The sequence below is a fragment of the Catharus ustulatus genome, chromosome 7, assembly GCF_009819885.2.
Source record: "Catharus ustulatus isolate bCatUst1 chromosome 7, bCatUst1.pri.v2, whole genome shotgun sequence".
Lineage (NCBI taxonomy): Eukaryota > Metazoa > Chordata > Aves > Passeriformes > Turdidae > Catharus > Catharus ustulatus.
The window spans coordinates 27,688,414-27,704,943 of NC_046227.1; the positions used below are offsets into that span (position 1 = coordinate 27,688,414).

General features: G+C 38.9%; 1 protein-coding gene across 1 annotated transcript in view; it reads left to right on the forward strand.

Annotated features, from left to right (window-relative positions):
- SLC49A4 (solute carrier family 49 member 4) overlaps positions 1-16,530 on the forward strand; it is a 69,697-nt gene that overhangs the window by 36,716 nt on the left and 16,451 nt on the right. The window contains exons 4-7 of the mRNA XM_033064341.2: positions 1,120-1,249; positions 6,149-6,257; positions 6,881-6,948; positions 11,740-11,867. Of these exons, the coding sequence (XP_032920232.1) occupies positions 1,120-1,249; positions 6,149-6,257; positions 6,881-6,948; positions 11,740-11,867 (435 nt within the window). The remainder of the gene's footprint in view (positions 1-1,119; positions 1,250-6,148; positions 6,258-6,880; positions 6,949-11,739; positions 11,868-16,530) is intronic.

The following is a 16,530-nucleotide window of genomic DNA, read 5'->3' on the forward strand; positions in this document are numbered from 1 at the left end:
GCTGATCCATTTAGACTGTTATTTACTTTTCAGTTTCCTGAATTTATTTTCTTTGAGTTTAGCAGAAGACCTGGCAAAGTGCCATGTTCATATTGATTTATTAAAAAAGAGAAGAAAAAAGAAAATTAAGGTAATTGAGTATCCAGCTCTGCTGGAATTTATTTGTAGTGTCAGTGAACACTTCTTTGTTACAAGATCACAAATTCTTTTAAGATAACACACTTCAGCTATACATTTTTCTCTCTATCAGCAAAGAATCTTGTTTTCAAAGGGGATAGGAGAAATACTGGGATTGAGAACTGTAGAGAACATAGTATACATTGTAAAACACCTGTAAAACAAATTAATTAGACTGACTATGGGTAGAGTTGTTTCTCTTCAGAATGTCTGCTCATGGGACTTACTGTTTTCTGTGAAGTGCTCATCACTTTTCAAGCTCAGGTCCAAACTTCTGCTATGAAATTTTTCAAAGATTTGGATTACCTGCTGCTAAACAAGCAGAGCATCCACAAACAGCTGTATTCTTTCTTTTTTCCTCCCTATTACCTGTGCTTTTTCTATTCATGAGCCATGGCTGCTTCTGCACTTTGCTCTTTATATTCTGTTGCCATGTAGTACTGTTTGTGTTGGAACTGCTGCCTTGCTTGACCTTTTGTTTGCCTTCATCATCTTGTGCAATGAATAATTGTTATTCCATGCCCTGGGGCTTCCCAAGTCCCATCTGTTTAAAGTCTCTAGCATGCTATTACCTGCACTGAGTTACTTCCATCGCAAGGAAACGTGGCCAAATCCTCATACTGCAGTTGTCTCTGAAGAGAAAAAGCAAAAGCTTTCCTTTTGCTTCACTGAGTTCCCTGTGTGTGAGCCTGGTTCTCTGCAGCACCTATCACTGGAATGGACTGCCAGTCTCATTGATTCTCCATCTCAATTTGAAATCTTGTTTGGGGAAGGAGAAATAAATTTCTCCTTCAAGTTACGGAATTCTGTTGTCAGGAGCAGTCAAGCACTTGTGGTGGGATTTATATCTCAGAGGCTGGCTGATAACAGCACTGTAGTGAAGTAAGTCTTTCACCGCTAACATCTGTTCTTGGTTTTGTTTTTCTTTGCCCTCCTGTTTAGAATTTGGAATGGTTTCCCTGATATTTTCTGCAGCGTTGGCCTACTTCCCCTCGCGCCCTCCATTCCCCCCCAGCGTGGCTGCAGCGAGCCAGCGGCTCAGCTACAGGAGAAGTTTTTGCAGACTCTTAAGGTAGGACCTCATTGGGTTTCCACTTCAAAGCAGATCAGTGCCTAAGTAAATAAAAACAAGTGTGCTTTAATCTTCTCATTGAGCAAATAAGTTGGTTTGTAGTGCTTTTAAACAAAATAAAATTAAATATTAATGTCAAGACATAAAAGGATGTTAACTGCTAAAGAGCAGACATTAAATTTTAAACCACTGTGTATATCTCCAGTCTTCATGCCAGTCCTTCAGCACCAGCAGTGCTTTAGTCATCCTGTTAGCATGGCTTTTCTTGTGCAGTGCTTCTGTTATATCAGGTTATACAAGATAGTTAAAAATGAGCACTGAGAAAACAGGAAACAACACTGGGCAAAACTAATTTCTAAGTTGGTTTCTTCTCTGCTTATTATATTGGAATGAATTTGGGGTTTACTTGTCGTTTGAAGGATTGTTCAGCTGCTTTCATTCAGCCATGGAAGCAATGCATCTCATTAATTGTACATTAAAATATGAAGTGGGAATAGGGATAGCCTCCAGATTTCTGGATAGGCTCAAAGGTGAGCTAGCTTCCTTTGAATTTTTAGGTAAAAAAATAAAGAGAGGTTATAAAGAAAGTGACAGTATTGCAGCTTCTCCCTCTTGGGTTCTTTTGGTAAGATAGCCTTACTTCCCCCCAGTGTTTGTATGGTGTCTTGTGTAATGGAAATGTGATCTCAGAGGAGCAGCTAAAGCAACTGTAATATTAATGGTGAATAACTGTGAAGGCTCATGCCCTGTAGATGATACTGCACTGAGGAGCTTCCCAGGACAAAGGAGAGCTGCTCCCCTGGTACGGAATATGACTGACTTCACTGGGAAGCTTCTGACTCTTGCTGTAATTGTTTGTTGAGTGATGTAGGAGCTGAATCTGCATATAAAGGGCTGCTTGAAGCTTGGTAATTGTGCAGCTTTAGACATGTAGTTACTACAGACCTTTTGTGGGCTGTACTTTCGATAGTTGTATTTAGAGGCAGCGAAAACAATTCATCCCTTGTTGTCACTGGGTTTTCTTTTGTTTTTGGAGGCTTATTTTTTGTTGTTGTTGTTGTTTGGGGGAGTAAATAGTTGGCAAGATGCTTAATCCTATGTGTTCATCCTGGAGCAGAGTGGCACTCAGGATGTGGGTGGTTAGTCTGCAAAGTGACCTAATCAGGGTATTAAAAAATAGCAGTTCCCTTAAGGACACTTAGCACACACAATAATGCTGTTCTGCACCCAAGCTGATGTGCCTTAGACCCTGCCTGAGGGCCGTGTTGTAAAAATGTTGCTGTTGAGCAGAAATTCAAACAGCAACTGTCTCCTCAGGTGAAATATAAAATTTCAGTTGACAGTGCTCCATTTGGGAGTTTTATAACCATTAGATTCCATGTTCAAGGTGTTATAAACAGTGGACCTGAGATACTGGTAAGGTCAGGATGTAAACAGCACAGCTGGCTTACTGTTAACAATAACCAGTGAAACTTAAGAAATCAAACTGGACTCTTAAATAATGAGTATAGTTTATAGTGTCTCCAAAAACCCAGAGGGCTTTTTTAAAATGTGGACAGGTTGATAATTATATATCTCATCCCTCAGGTCTTGCATTCTTCCATGCTACCCTTTATCAAAGGCACTTCATTCCTCTGTACATGAAACAATCAACAGTTCATCATTAAACCCACTTATCTCGGGGAGCTGTTCAGTAACAATCTGTCATGCAAGGGAGTTTTATAAAAGAAAAGCATTATATCTGCCATGCTTCAAGAGAGATCCATCATCTGGTTCATTAGGCTTCTAAGCTCTGTTGCCTGCCTAATCTAGGCTTCATCTTGGCTCAGAGTCTTGGTAGTGTAGTCTGAAGGTAACCAGCAGGTGAGTACCAGGAAATTGTGACATCCTTTTATTGTAGACTTACCCTTTGGTGTAAGAACTGTGTGTAAGGCATTTAGGGTGTGTGTGAGCTGGTGGGCTGACCCAGCTGTGCACCAGATACACTCAGGAGAGCTGAGATGTTCATCATTTCCCTGTTTTCTCTGCCAGGCTGCAGTTTTATTACTTCAAAATAAAGCAACATAGCATAACTTTACCTTGCACACCAAGGGGACCTATCGCATCCTTGCAACTCCCACACTCCTTCGTGCCTTCAGGTCCTTGGGCAATCACCTACATAGCTGCTTCTTGCAGAATTGTTACACCATCAGCAGAGGTCAGCCATCCTCTGTGGGCCCTTTTTGGGGAGCTTTCTTAGGAATTTGATTCTTCCTTCTGATTTGGAGGGTTCCTCCTTCTGACAGATTGTAACAATTAGTTGATGTCTGATTATCTCCTGATACCAGCTCTCTCAGCCTGCAGTGGGAGACAACAGATTGGTCATGGTTTGGGAGCTAAGCCCAAATCTTTTAACAGTCTATCACACACTGTGACAAGTGTAGTTTGAATTTCCATTAGAAAATGTGTGGTGCTCTCTCTCAGTTTCCTGGGTGAAGCAAATATGACTTGTTTTTATTTCCCCAGTTCAGGAAACTTCATTTCATTCAGGAAAATTCCACAAATTTCAATGGAAAAAAATCGTGATACAAGTAAATAGTTGATAAGTCTTAAAACCTGAATTTAAAAAATGTGTTGTGATTTTTGTTTTGAAGTAATAAGATACTTTTAGCCAGTTACATGGCTTTTATATGTTCTAGGGACTATGTAAGCAATTTTGAAATTTTGTATCAGGGGTTTTATGCGTCATTATTGCTTTAATGACACTTTCATCAACATCCCCATCCAGTAATGGAATCTGCTCAAAATGTGCCTGATGTTAATAAGCACTGTCAAAGTTACTCTGAAAATTATGACAGACTTTGATGGGGCTCCCCTCTGAACCAGCCTGTCTTATAGATTCTAGTGGTGTTAGGTTTTTGAAAAAAACAGAAGAAAAAATCAATTCATATTCCAGCAGAATGGTTTAACAGAGAGGCTAATGCTGATATCCTGTCATTGCTGATAGGATGGAAAACAGTGTGGGTTCAACAGCTGATGGTGTGACAGACAGCACATTTTTCTACTTTTACTGGAGCAATTGCAAAATTGCAAAAGCTGTGCACAAGTGACTGGAACCATGAAAAGAGGAGCTGCTACTGAAGATGTGTGTTTTGAATGGCTTTAGCCAGCATGAGGTATTGCTGGGCAAGGGGGCAGAATGACACCTGGTGATCAGTGTCTCTGTCACTGCCAGGCTCCCTTTCTCCTGGTCACATACCTTGTTGTGGAGACTAGGCAGGGGAGCAGGCTCTGTCCCAGAGCAGCTGTCCCACATCGGAGTTGCTTGAGTTACAGAAAATAAATACACCACAGAAAATGCAGGTGAAGTAAAGGACAAAGTTCTTCTTCAAAAGTAGCTCTTTAATGAAGTTGAGGTCCAGCTAGCCAAAGATTTTGAATATTCAGCAAGTGTTATTTCAGAACACTGCATTCAGACTTGTTTACTCTTAGCAATCTACAATATGGCTCTAGAAAGTCCATGCAAAATTCCTTTTTATTATGTTGAAATGACTTTCACAAGGATAGTATTAAATAGTGCCAAGTGCCAAGGTGATACAAGGTACACTGGGATAAGAGTATGGCATTCTTAAGAAAGAAAAAAGAAGTTGTCAGGCAGACAGTAGCATTCAGAGAAATATATAACTAATGTATAGAAGTGCTGAAAGTTCGAGAGTTGTTTTTCTTTGCGTTAAAAGATAAATGTGACGAATGATATTGAAAGCAGAGGATATGTTCATGGGATAGAAATGTGTTATTCAAGAAGAGGATGTGTGAAAAAGAACAGTGCAAAAAGCACTGGCTGGTGTGTGGAGCATCTAAGGGAGTAAAACAGTGTAAGCTGCAAACTTACAAATGTTTCGGAGAGTAATTGAATCTCTCTCTCCCTCTTGGCTTTCGTAACTGTGTGCTATCAAATTGCCACTGCTTGCCAAGGAACTGGTACTGATCAGGATCAATTTTATGTCAATTGTTTGAGACTGGAGGGAGCCACGTTTGGGGTTACACAGATGTGCCATGAAATAACTGACCTTGGAGTTACCCTAAAATCTCTTCAGTTTAAAATATCGCTGTTTCAGATTCCAAAGTATATTTTCTTTCCCATTTGAAACATTTTTGAGGAAGACTTGGATGTTTCTTAGCAAGGATTTCACATTTGCTTTCAGTTATGGTGAGTGGGGGAAATAGTTGGTTAAATTCCTGTTTAGCTCTGTACATTGAAGATGATGATGCAGCTTTGACTGTTTCACCTTCACTGAATACTAAAGGTTGGATAATTGGGGGGAAAAGCAAACATGTTGACTATTTAGAATATTATATCTGTCTCTGTTTTGTACCAGTTCAAATTGTCAAAATTTTCCACTCTTGCAACTGTATCTGCCTCATTTCCAGAGCTTTCCTTTCACCAAAATAAAGAGAATTAAAACAGGTTTGGGGTATTTTGATTTTTAAGTACAGTTCAACAGGGATGAATCTCTTGATTTTATTTTTGAAATAAGCTTTTAATCTTTTAAATTAGTGTTTGTTATTCCTAACATACACTTAGGCAAAGTAGGTTGCCCATACCAGTATATGGAAGAATTGCTTGCAGAAATGAAAAACATATGAGCCCAGCATAAATCTTACAGAAATCATTGAACTATGTGGAGAGACTGGCTTTTTCTATTATCACAATGCTAAGGTAGTCACATACCAGCCACAAGAAATTCAGTAACATGGCTGGATACCTTTCTTGTTTTCCCTGGCTCACTCTTCCTTCGGATGTTTACTGTTTTTTTGATGGGCAGAATATAGATTCTAGGATGTGATTTACTCTCCTGGCTAATCTTGGTGCAGTTTTTAATATAAGCTGAGGCTAATGGCAGGGTTTTTTCTTCACAGCAATTTCCGATTCTTGATGATTGCTTTAGCCTATGCGATACCACTGGGTGTTTTCTCTGGCTGGTCTGGTGTTCTGGATTTGATATTAACACCCATTCATGTAAGCCAGGTAAGTATCTCCTGACTGATAATCAGCAGCTGTTTTGTAAGTGGCTAGTGGCATTTTGCACTAGCATGCCGTTTTATCAGGTTTTTATGTTTAACATGCTATTAATACATATGGACCATTTTACTCCCTGAAATTTAAAACAAAATGAACTGTAGCTCTGACATCTCAAACTGTCACAATTCTCCCTGCTGATTTTCCATCCGTGGTGAGTGTTTTCAGAACTGTACACACCTTTTGACAAGAAGGAAGAAGTAGGTAAACAAATGCGAGTATTGTTGGCTGCTGCATCTCTAGTGAAAGAAAATAATGTCTACCTGGTGGAAAAGATGAAGTGGGGAGAAGATGATTTCTAAGCTTTTGATAGAGTGTTATTAAAAAACAGAGGACATTACTCGGATTCTGTAAAGAGAGGTCACATTTAGGGCATAGACTACTTAGTCATACTTTCTTGTGGTGAATTTATTTCCTTTCCTAGGAAAAGCCTTGCACTTCAGATTATTGTAGAGAGCTGTTGTTAGCAGTTTGGAGCTCCTGCACAATATTTGTTTTGAAAGTAACATAATCTTATTTTCTCAGCTTTAATATATTTCTCTGTGTTTTGTTTTGGTTTTTTTCCCTGTCAGGTGGATGCAGGCTGGATTGGATTTTGGTCTGTAGTTGGAGGTTGTGTTGTTGGCATAGCAATGGCAAGGTAGGAATAATTACAGGTCCTTCTCCATTTCTTCAACTATGATTGTCATTTAGTTTATCCTCTTAACAAGAGCAGAACTTACTTTCTCTCATCTTCAGAAACTTGAAATGGAAAATTGCTTTTGGGGTTATAATGTGTTTCTAGTAAAGCAATAATTTGTACCATATTAATGGTTGCTAAGGATTGAGAACTCCACATGCATATACCTGCATTTGGAAGTGAGACTTGTTTTTGACAATGGCATCCTGTGTGCTGTTTTTAAAGACAGAACCTCATTGTAACACATTTGGAAAGCACTGAAGAAATTATTGTCTGTCTCCTTCCATTAACACTTTTGGGCATATTGATTCCCAAAGGTATGTAGGGAATGTAACACAGGCAGCCTACCACAATAACATTATGTTCCTCCACAGAGAAAATAGTCTGGGCCCATGTTGGGCAGGTTGCTGGATTCCTGTGTAGCCTAACTATTTTCTCCTGCATCCTATGGGCTACAGTATGGATATATGTGTGCTTTTTGTAAATCAGACATGGCTGTCTCTGCCCGTTGTGATTGTTGATGACACGGGGAGTGGACCAGCAAGAAATGGATTGCCCTTCCAAAAGGCTGCTGCTGCTTCTTCATTGAGGTCCTTTTTAGGAAAAGAGATGGTGGGAGGGAGGAAAAGTTATCACATGTTCCCCTTGCTTTGGGATATCTGAGCATCATCCTGGCTTCTCTGTGGACTGCAGTTCTGCAGTGAGTTTACCACATATGCCAATATCTGCAACCATTGCATCATCGTGGTGTTGTGGATGGAGAGAGTGATCTTTTTAGGACTCTCTTTTCTTTCTTTTTGAAACTCTTTTTTCACTTACTTCATCAGAGTACACAATGCATAAAGAAATGTGAGGTTTCACATACTGACATTTTGCAGGCTGCCTAGCAACTGCAATAGGGAGAGGAAAAAACTCCTGACCTAGGGAAAAGAAACAAGCTTTTCTCTTCCATCTACTCCAGATGCAGGCCAAAGGACTCCATCTAGCCAAACAAAGTTCATGCCCTGATTTCCTCTAAAAAGAGTTGCTTTTGATTAACCAATCTCAGATACGTTTTCTTTCTAAGAGAATAGATGTTTAAAAACAACTGCTGTAAATGACACAGATGCCATAGGTTGCATGTTGAAGCAGGTAAGACTGTCAGTTTAATATTTTTCATCATGAATTAATCTCTAGTATATTTGCAGCATTTCACTAGTTCAGCTTAGAAGCTCTACTTCTTATTAGGAGAGAATCTGCAGACTCTATGCCAACATGCAAATCTCAGTCTTCATGGCAGATTAATTTATTTAATATATTGCTTGGGTTAAGTTTTAGGAAATGATGGCAGTTCCTTTAACTACTTCAAAATTGATTTCAATCCTTGTTGAATACCTGTATTTTGCAGCATTTAGTAAATTTAAGAAATACTAACAGTCTCTCTCCAAATATGTCTTTCTGACCTGGGCAATGCACAGTTCAGATGGGAGGGTTTGCATACAGAAAGGGAGGGAGGAGGTGATTTGTCACTTCTGATGGATGACTCTCCCTCCTAGGCCTATTCAGCATTTATCTGTGTAGGGTTGAATCAATGACGAGTCTGACTGTAATCTGCTGAAAGTTGTAATTAGGAAAATTAAGTAATGATTCTTGTCAAAGCTGACAAGTTGATATATTTCAGTGTCAGAACTGTGATTTGCCAAGCAAGCAGCTCTCTCCCTTAACCACCTCTCAAGAAGCTGTTAGTTTTAGGGTGGGTTTTTTTCCTTTTTTCTTCTGCTATTTTGTCAAAGCAAAATTGGTACATCTTAGGAATTTGCTCCTTCCATTTTTATCAATGCAGATTCTGTAATTTAGAATTTTTAACAACCTGAGCCTTGCCCTGGAGCATTAGGTCTTGTACATCACAGTAGGTGTTAAGTCAAAAGTATTTAAAGTGATGCCCAGTTTGGAAATTTGTTTATCTATCTCATTTTCAAAATGGTGCAAGTTTTCCTCAGCATTATACATAAATCCTTCTGCTCTCCACCCACTGCTGTCCTGATAGCCATGAACTTACATGTTTAGCTAATGTGTTTGATGCATTTTTATAATTGAAAAAGCCTGGCCTATTTTGGGCAGCTGGTAGGTGCTGTACCCTTTACTGGCAGCTTTCAAATGCTACTAGTTTGAAGAAAAGCAGTGTCAAAGAGCAGCATTCATATAATTGCATGAAAACATAAATCTATTTCCTTTTCTCAGACTTTTTAAAATTTTTTCCCCACATTTGCCAAGGATCATAGATATTTCTGAGGTTTTGTCCTCTGCGGCTCAATTTCAGTTCCTGATTCTAACCTGCAGTGTAGTCAAAATGCTGAAACTTTATGGCATGGTGATAATTTCCTTAGCAACAGACAGTGTTGTCAGCAGTATGGGTTTGTGATTTTAACTGTAGGATACAGCCTGGGGCTGCATCTGCTGGGAGGCTGGAGGCTGTTACCAGCAGTAGGCTCGGAGGTCTGTGTCTGGCAAAGTATACACCTTCTCTCCTGTTGTGCCTACTTTTTTAGCAGCTGCAGGCAATCCCTTACATGCTAGATGATGAAGAGGGATTTATACAGAACAAAGGTTTGAAATCAGGTACAGGGCCTGAGGATAAAAGGAATTTCTCATATTTTTTGAATTGAAGCAAGTATTATGAAGGGTAGACTAGATACACAGTCTTCTTTATTGTCCTGTAACCAGACAAGAAACAGAAGTCCTTCAATTACCAAGTTCAGGCTAGGTTATTAGGTAATTTTTTTTCTATTATTTCTATTGCTGGCTGAATCCAATAGCTGAATAAACCTTTACTTTGGGGTACATTTGACCCTTTTGGAGTTCTATGATATATGAGAGCTCTTTGGAGCACACTGCTACCCAAACTGGGATCTTTGAGTCAGGAAGAGTTGCAGCTGCTTGGTAAAGGTAGGTGTTTTCTCCATTCAGCTGTCATGTATGGCTTAGATACATATTAACCTCCCATCCCCATATACCCTAGTGGTGGGATAGAGTCTGAGGATCCCCTAGAGATCACCCCCACACCTGTAGTTTCTGAATGTCTCTCCCAGAAGGTTGATATTTTTCACATTGTTTCATTGGACAGGATCTATGTCACTGCCCTTACCTGTAAGGACAGTGATGCTGTCTGCCAGCAGGCAAAGTAGGAATCTCTTTGGAATAAGGTGGAAGTTTACACTTTGAGATGCTTCTGCAAAGATTTTAAAATTGCTGATTTTGACCCTAGTGATCCCAAAGAATAATTAAAGAAACTAGCAAACCACTGAGGCAATCCTGACTCCTCAATTGGTTGTCAGAAAAAAATCCACCGGTAATAGCTGACCTCTGGCTTTTGGAGATGAATGCATAAGCTACTTGAACACTGCAGTCATAAACTTCTCAGATTATATGCAGCATTGATCTCCCACTACTGCTTATTGAATTACTGCTAAATTCACTGTGGAATTCAGGCATGGGGAGAATCAAAATACAAGGGAAGAAGTTGGTTTGGGGGAGCAGTGTTTGACTGCATTACTCCTATGTCTCTTACAGTATATTGGGAAGTTCTCAAAATGTTGGTAGCATTTAAGCTCTAAGTTATCTGCCTATAGAGTGATCTTTGTCAGGGCAGAGAAGACAGTTAGCTGATGGACAGACAAATTTCATCATGGACCAAACTAGGTGGATTATGCTGCTTTTAGCCTAATCAAGGCAGGAGCCTGTGGGGGCAGAAGATACGCTTTAGAAATACATACCTAACCTGTCCATCCCAAAATCACATTTCCTAAGCAGGAGATTATAGAAAATTACTCATGAATAAATGACATTGCCTTTTCTAATATATCTTTCCCAGTAGTTAGGTTGACATCCCCTTTGAAAATAGCAGTTGCACTGATAATTATGCCACATGAGCACTGCTCAAAAGCATTCATTCTGTCTCCTTGAAAGAAAAAGGGAAAAAAAAGATGAAAAATGCAATTGTACCATCAGGTACTATAAAGATCATAATTCCCTCTGTATGACAGCCAGACTGCCCAAGGACTTGTGGAGCTGTCCTCCTCCAGTCTGTCAGCAGAGTCTGTGTAGGAGAAGAGCAGCACCAAGCTTGTGGTTTCTGGAATTTTTCAACCCAAAACAGCCACTGGCAGAGTGACCCCTGTGTAACCCCTGAGTGACCTTCCTTGCCTAAGCCACCACGAGCTTCATCACCAATGCATCCAAGGGTTCAGAAGCTGTTCCTTGTCATCTTCAACTTGGGGTTCTTTGGAATTTTTTTGGAGTTTTTCCATTTCCCACAGGAATGAATCTTGACACTTAACTGTGTCTTGAATGAAAGGCGGCAGCCTCCTCATATGCTAATGGAGCTCTGTGTCTGCCAAGGGAGACTGGCAAATGCTCACAAAACAGTGATGGAAGTAGTGGTGAGATACTGTGTCCAACAAATGCAGAAGAGAAAAAAAACTTTCCTCCAGTGTTTTTATTTGATGCAATTGAGAATTGCTTGAGAATTGTTCTAGTTTGGTTGTTACTTCGTGACAGCTAAAAAATCCATGGTTCTTCAGCTTGACAGCTAGAAATATCACTGTTCTATAAAAATGCCTTTTTGCTATTTCTGAAAATGAGAAATGACTTTTAAATTGTTTTTATAGTCTCCAAAATGTTTAATGAGAATATACTGAATTAATTGTCAAGCATCACATTTAAATAATATGAAAATCAGTATTTGTACTTGTCTGATGTGTGCTTTTATTTTAGATTTGCAGATTTTATCAGGGGCATGCTGAAGTTCATACTGCTGCTGCTTTTATCTGGAGCAACATTAGCATCAACCTGGTTCACTCTCACCTGTCTAACTACTGTCACTCATCTGCCTTTAACCACAGGTATAGACAATGATTTTAATTCCTGTTCTTTATAATTGATATTGCAGGCAAATATTTGCAGTCTTCACTATCTTATAACCTGGTTTAGTGTCTTTGATAATACAGAAGTTTTACTAAGACAAAAAAATCGTTTCGAAAGTCTGTTGAACCTGAAATATCTCCACTGGCTTTGAATAACTTCATAAAAAGATTAAAAACTTGAAAAACCCAATACCAAGAACCCCGAATACACATTTGAATATGATTTGGGGACTAAGTGTTTTTCTCTTTTGAGTCCTTTGGAATAACTGAAGTGAGAAATAAATCAAGAAAAACCAGATGAATGTGAGAGTAGTGTTGCATATAAGAAACAGTGACATGTCTGGGAATTTAGGGGTTTGAAACTTACGTTATTGGAAACACTTGGTGCATTTCAAACCAAGGTGACCCATAGTGTTTTCAGCCATCTGAATCTGTCCCTGCACAGTGCTGTCCTCTTTTTTTTGCACCTGCATGCAGGTTCAGGGAACTCTTCCAGCCCAAAATTAACTCAGCCTGCACCTCAAAAAGACAGGGAAAAAAAAAGCTGTTGGCAGGAGTGGGGAGAAAAGCTCAGAGATCTAGTTGGGCTGCAAGCAAGCTGTACCTTTAGTTGAAAACTAGCACTGCTTAGTTCTTAAAAATCTGTCCTTCACCTTATTATCTGCACCAGTGGACTGATCCACCTGTGATACCAAGAGCTTCAACAGAGCAGCAAGTTACAGTAAAACCTAAGCCATCAAGATTCAGAAATACATTTGTTTAGTAAAGAATCCTATAAATCCATTTTAAATAAAGTGCCATCTCTGTCACAAGCAATTTATGCATTCTTGGAGAAATGAAAACTTTTTTCTGCCCATTTTTAATAAAAGAGTTTGGTGGGGAAAGTGGTATATACACAGAGTAGTGTTTTACTCAAATGAAGTTTGAATTTCAGTAAGTGTCCTTGGTGCACTGCAAATGTCACAACTATAAACTAAAGTGGGTACAGCAAATTGAAATACATGATCAATTCAGGAGCAACACCATCTGGATAGATAGGTCAAATTTGTGCTTTATCTTGAAATTTCAATGCTTTCAAAAATTCTGCTTAAATAAAACATAATTTAATCAATAAACAAATCAAATTTCATGATGGCTGTTGTCAGACTAAATGACTACACATTTCCATCAAATCTAAAATAAAAGCAATAAAAGCTTTTTTCTTGTGCTTGCCTGCTTCATCACTACAAGCCTGCAGTAATGTAAATTTTTACAGTAACTCTATCCTCTAAATTGATGCAACAAGCCAAACACATAAATGACCCTTCAAGTCTATGCATAAGAATGAAGCAGAGACGTTTCAAGAGGGGAAAGTCATTATGTACATACTCGCCAGTGTTCCAAAACAAAACTGATGGAGCTCTCTCTGATTTTATTTTATTGCTTTTTTTGTAAAGCATTTGGCATGCAACATGGGTTCTATAAGAATTCTTATTTGTTTATAGCATGTAGGTGCATTGTGCTGGTTTTTTTGGAAAGGTGGTCCACTGTCGGGACATAAAAGTAGGTAGGGTATTTGAGGTTTGATATCTAGTGTTCTAAACTAGCATCCCTTGATTCAAATGCAGGGATTGGGTTGTACTTTTCATGCAATTACCATTTCTCTTGAAATGGATGATTCCTGAGATTAAGTTGTAATTTATATATCAGAGTTTTGTCACTGCTTCTCTTATATATGTCACTGTAAATACTGAACCCTTTTCTTTAAAACACAAGCTTGTTTTGAATAGAAGTGCCAGGAATGTAGTGTATTCCTCAAAACAAAAAAAAAGGCAATCTAAAGCATAGTCTAATGTGCAGCCAGAAAATAAGGTCTGTTTTTTCTTCTGTTTAAATTCCATAGATATGTGGTGGGGGAAGGTTCGTATCAGGCTTTTCTCATTAAAGTTCTTACGAAGTAGATGTAATGTGCCTGTTCAATTTAGTTCCTTGTACACAGAAAAGCAGTGCTATATCTTTATGAAATATGCTGTTATGGATGAAAACACACAAGCTATTTAAGCTAATTTATAGGACTTCATGCTAGATTATTCCTCAATGTAATGATGCAACATGATGATGACCTCTGCATTCGCAGTAATTGGGAGAAACGGTACATTTGAATTGATTTGGATGAACTTCCTTTTTTTCTTCTCCTTTTAATTAAAAGTTTGAGATGTAGAGTGTATCAGAGTACAGATCTAGGAGGTCAAATGCAGGCTATGGGCTGGCAGCTTTTGGAAGTGATTAGTGGTAGCTGGTAAAGGTAGAAGTCACTCTGCATATCAGTGGACAAGTGTTGACAGTGCACTGCCAAGTAGTTATTCTCCGTGTGTTTTTTATAGAAATGGAAGTTGTGCAAAACAAAAGCAGACATCACTGTGGGGCTTTTCCCCCATTCATCTTTTTAAATTTTTTTAATTTCTTTTTTTTTTCTTCTAATGTTCTCTTTTTTCCTCTTTCTTTTCTTTTTTTTTTTTTCCCCAGAAAAGGTCCATAAAATACTTTGTATTCCACAGCCACTTGGCAGGCAGCACTGGACACCTGCTGCAAAGCAGGCGTTGTGTTATTGAAGGCAGGTTTTGATGTTGCCAGAGGGTTCATAGGCTCCTCCACTTCCTCCTGTCCTGTGGCAAAGAGCACAAGTGTTGGGCTTGGCAGTGCTACAGAGCCAGTGATGGATCTCAATCCACACTTTCAGCCTTATTCAAGTGCTGAGGCAGAGCAAGCAGGGTTCAAAACTGGCATGGAAACTTGTGGGGGTGTACATTTGATCTTCCAAAGAGGTTTTCCCTTCCAACCATGTAGCTCTCATTTTGGGAGGGACTTCCCCCTCCTCTCTTGGCCTGCCTCCAGTGTTGTTATCTTGAACAAGTCAGGCTTTGCCCTACAAAGCCCCATGTGTTGCCATCTTCAGCAGTACCTGGGAGCTGCTGAAATATCCAGATGATCTGAAGGATTGGTGGTACTGTTAAAAGGCAGCTCTTCCACAGGGCTGGACACATTTTGGGGAGGAGACAAGACACCTTATGAGAGCCCTTGCACTGGCCCAGGTGTTAAGGCAGGCTTCACCAAAGAGATGAAGGCTGATCAGGCAACATCATCAGCTGCTGTATCTCACCTCTCAGCTGCTTGATTCATGAATAAAGTTTGCATCTATAGGCAGACCCTGGCAGTGGTTTCCCAGGTCCAAAACCAGTCGTCTCCTTTAGCATGTGGATAGTGGGTGACACGTGCTCATCTCCCTCTTCTGAAAACCCTCTTCTTGTCTCCCACCTGGGTTCAGAGCAAGGAGTAGGTGGATGTGTTTTTATAGAAGTATAAAAAAGATGAGAGAGTTTGGTCAATTATTCACCCTAAAATAAAAGGAAAAAAAATATCTTTGTTTTTAAAATACAAGCAAACCAAACCCCTCTTTTAATTGCTGTTCTTTGTAGCAGTTTTAGTAGTGTCTGGTTTAAATATTGGGGGAGGGAAGGTATTTGAAAAAATGCTCACAGCAAAATATATTTTCCTCACCTTGTTTGTATAATATTCTCCTAATTCCTTTTAAATAGGCACAACATCATTTAAAGATATTTCCTACAAAATGTAATTACTTAGAATGGAGACCTTTAATGCAGATATTAAAAATCAATGACTGCATTTGTGGTTTTAAATTATACTGTTTAGCATTGTTTGTGTTGAGTAATGCCTGCACTGCTTTGTATTTGCATAATACCCTCCATTTTTCCTTCTCCCATGGAGGAAGACAAGTTTTGTGCCATTTGCTGACTTCTTAATGTAACTCCAAAAGACTTTATAAAAAGTGCATTCAGAGTTGTATATATGAGCTATAACAGTCAGTGTGGGGAAAAAAGAAAACAAGGCAATAATGATACAGTGCCAGCTACTCTATCATCTGTCTGAAACACCTCTCATCAGCTAATCACAGCTGTCCAAAAACCTTGATTCTGGAATTCGTTTATATTTTAAGCAAGCCTGAATTTTATTTTAAGAAATTTTAATTTTAATGTATATTACTTGCATTTCAGTTTCAAAGACAATTTTATGTACACATTGAGCATTAAAATAGGTTTCTCCATTGAATTCCCAGTGCAGCTGCTGATCTGTTTCTCCTTGCCAAGTTCATTGTTAGTTTGCTTTGTACTGAACTTCATTATGTGAATTTATGTACAATGGGATACTTCGACCCAAAATAATTGTGTAAGGTATTGTATTGCCAGTTTCAGTATCTTGCCACTTTGTATTGCTGGTAGGATCTCTGGATACAAATACTAGCATTTTCCAAAAATTGATATGCAACACTAGTTGCTCGCAGCTCAGATTGAATGTTTTCAGTGTAGCATATCAAGAATATTCTAATATTTATGAGCACATTCAGCAGAAGTTTGCTTTACAAAATCTTTTCTAGTGCTGCATGGCACTAGATACTGAATACAGAGGCAACTCAATAAGTTGATGACTGTATTTAAGCAGCCCACAGTTTTATTTTCAGGTTCAACAGATTGAACATTATATAAACACACGTGTCTCTCTGTCCTCATCTACAAAGCACAGAAAAAGAGAGGTGTTAATAATATAATTGTGATTGGTTTATTATTTGTTTAATTTCTTCACTATA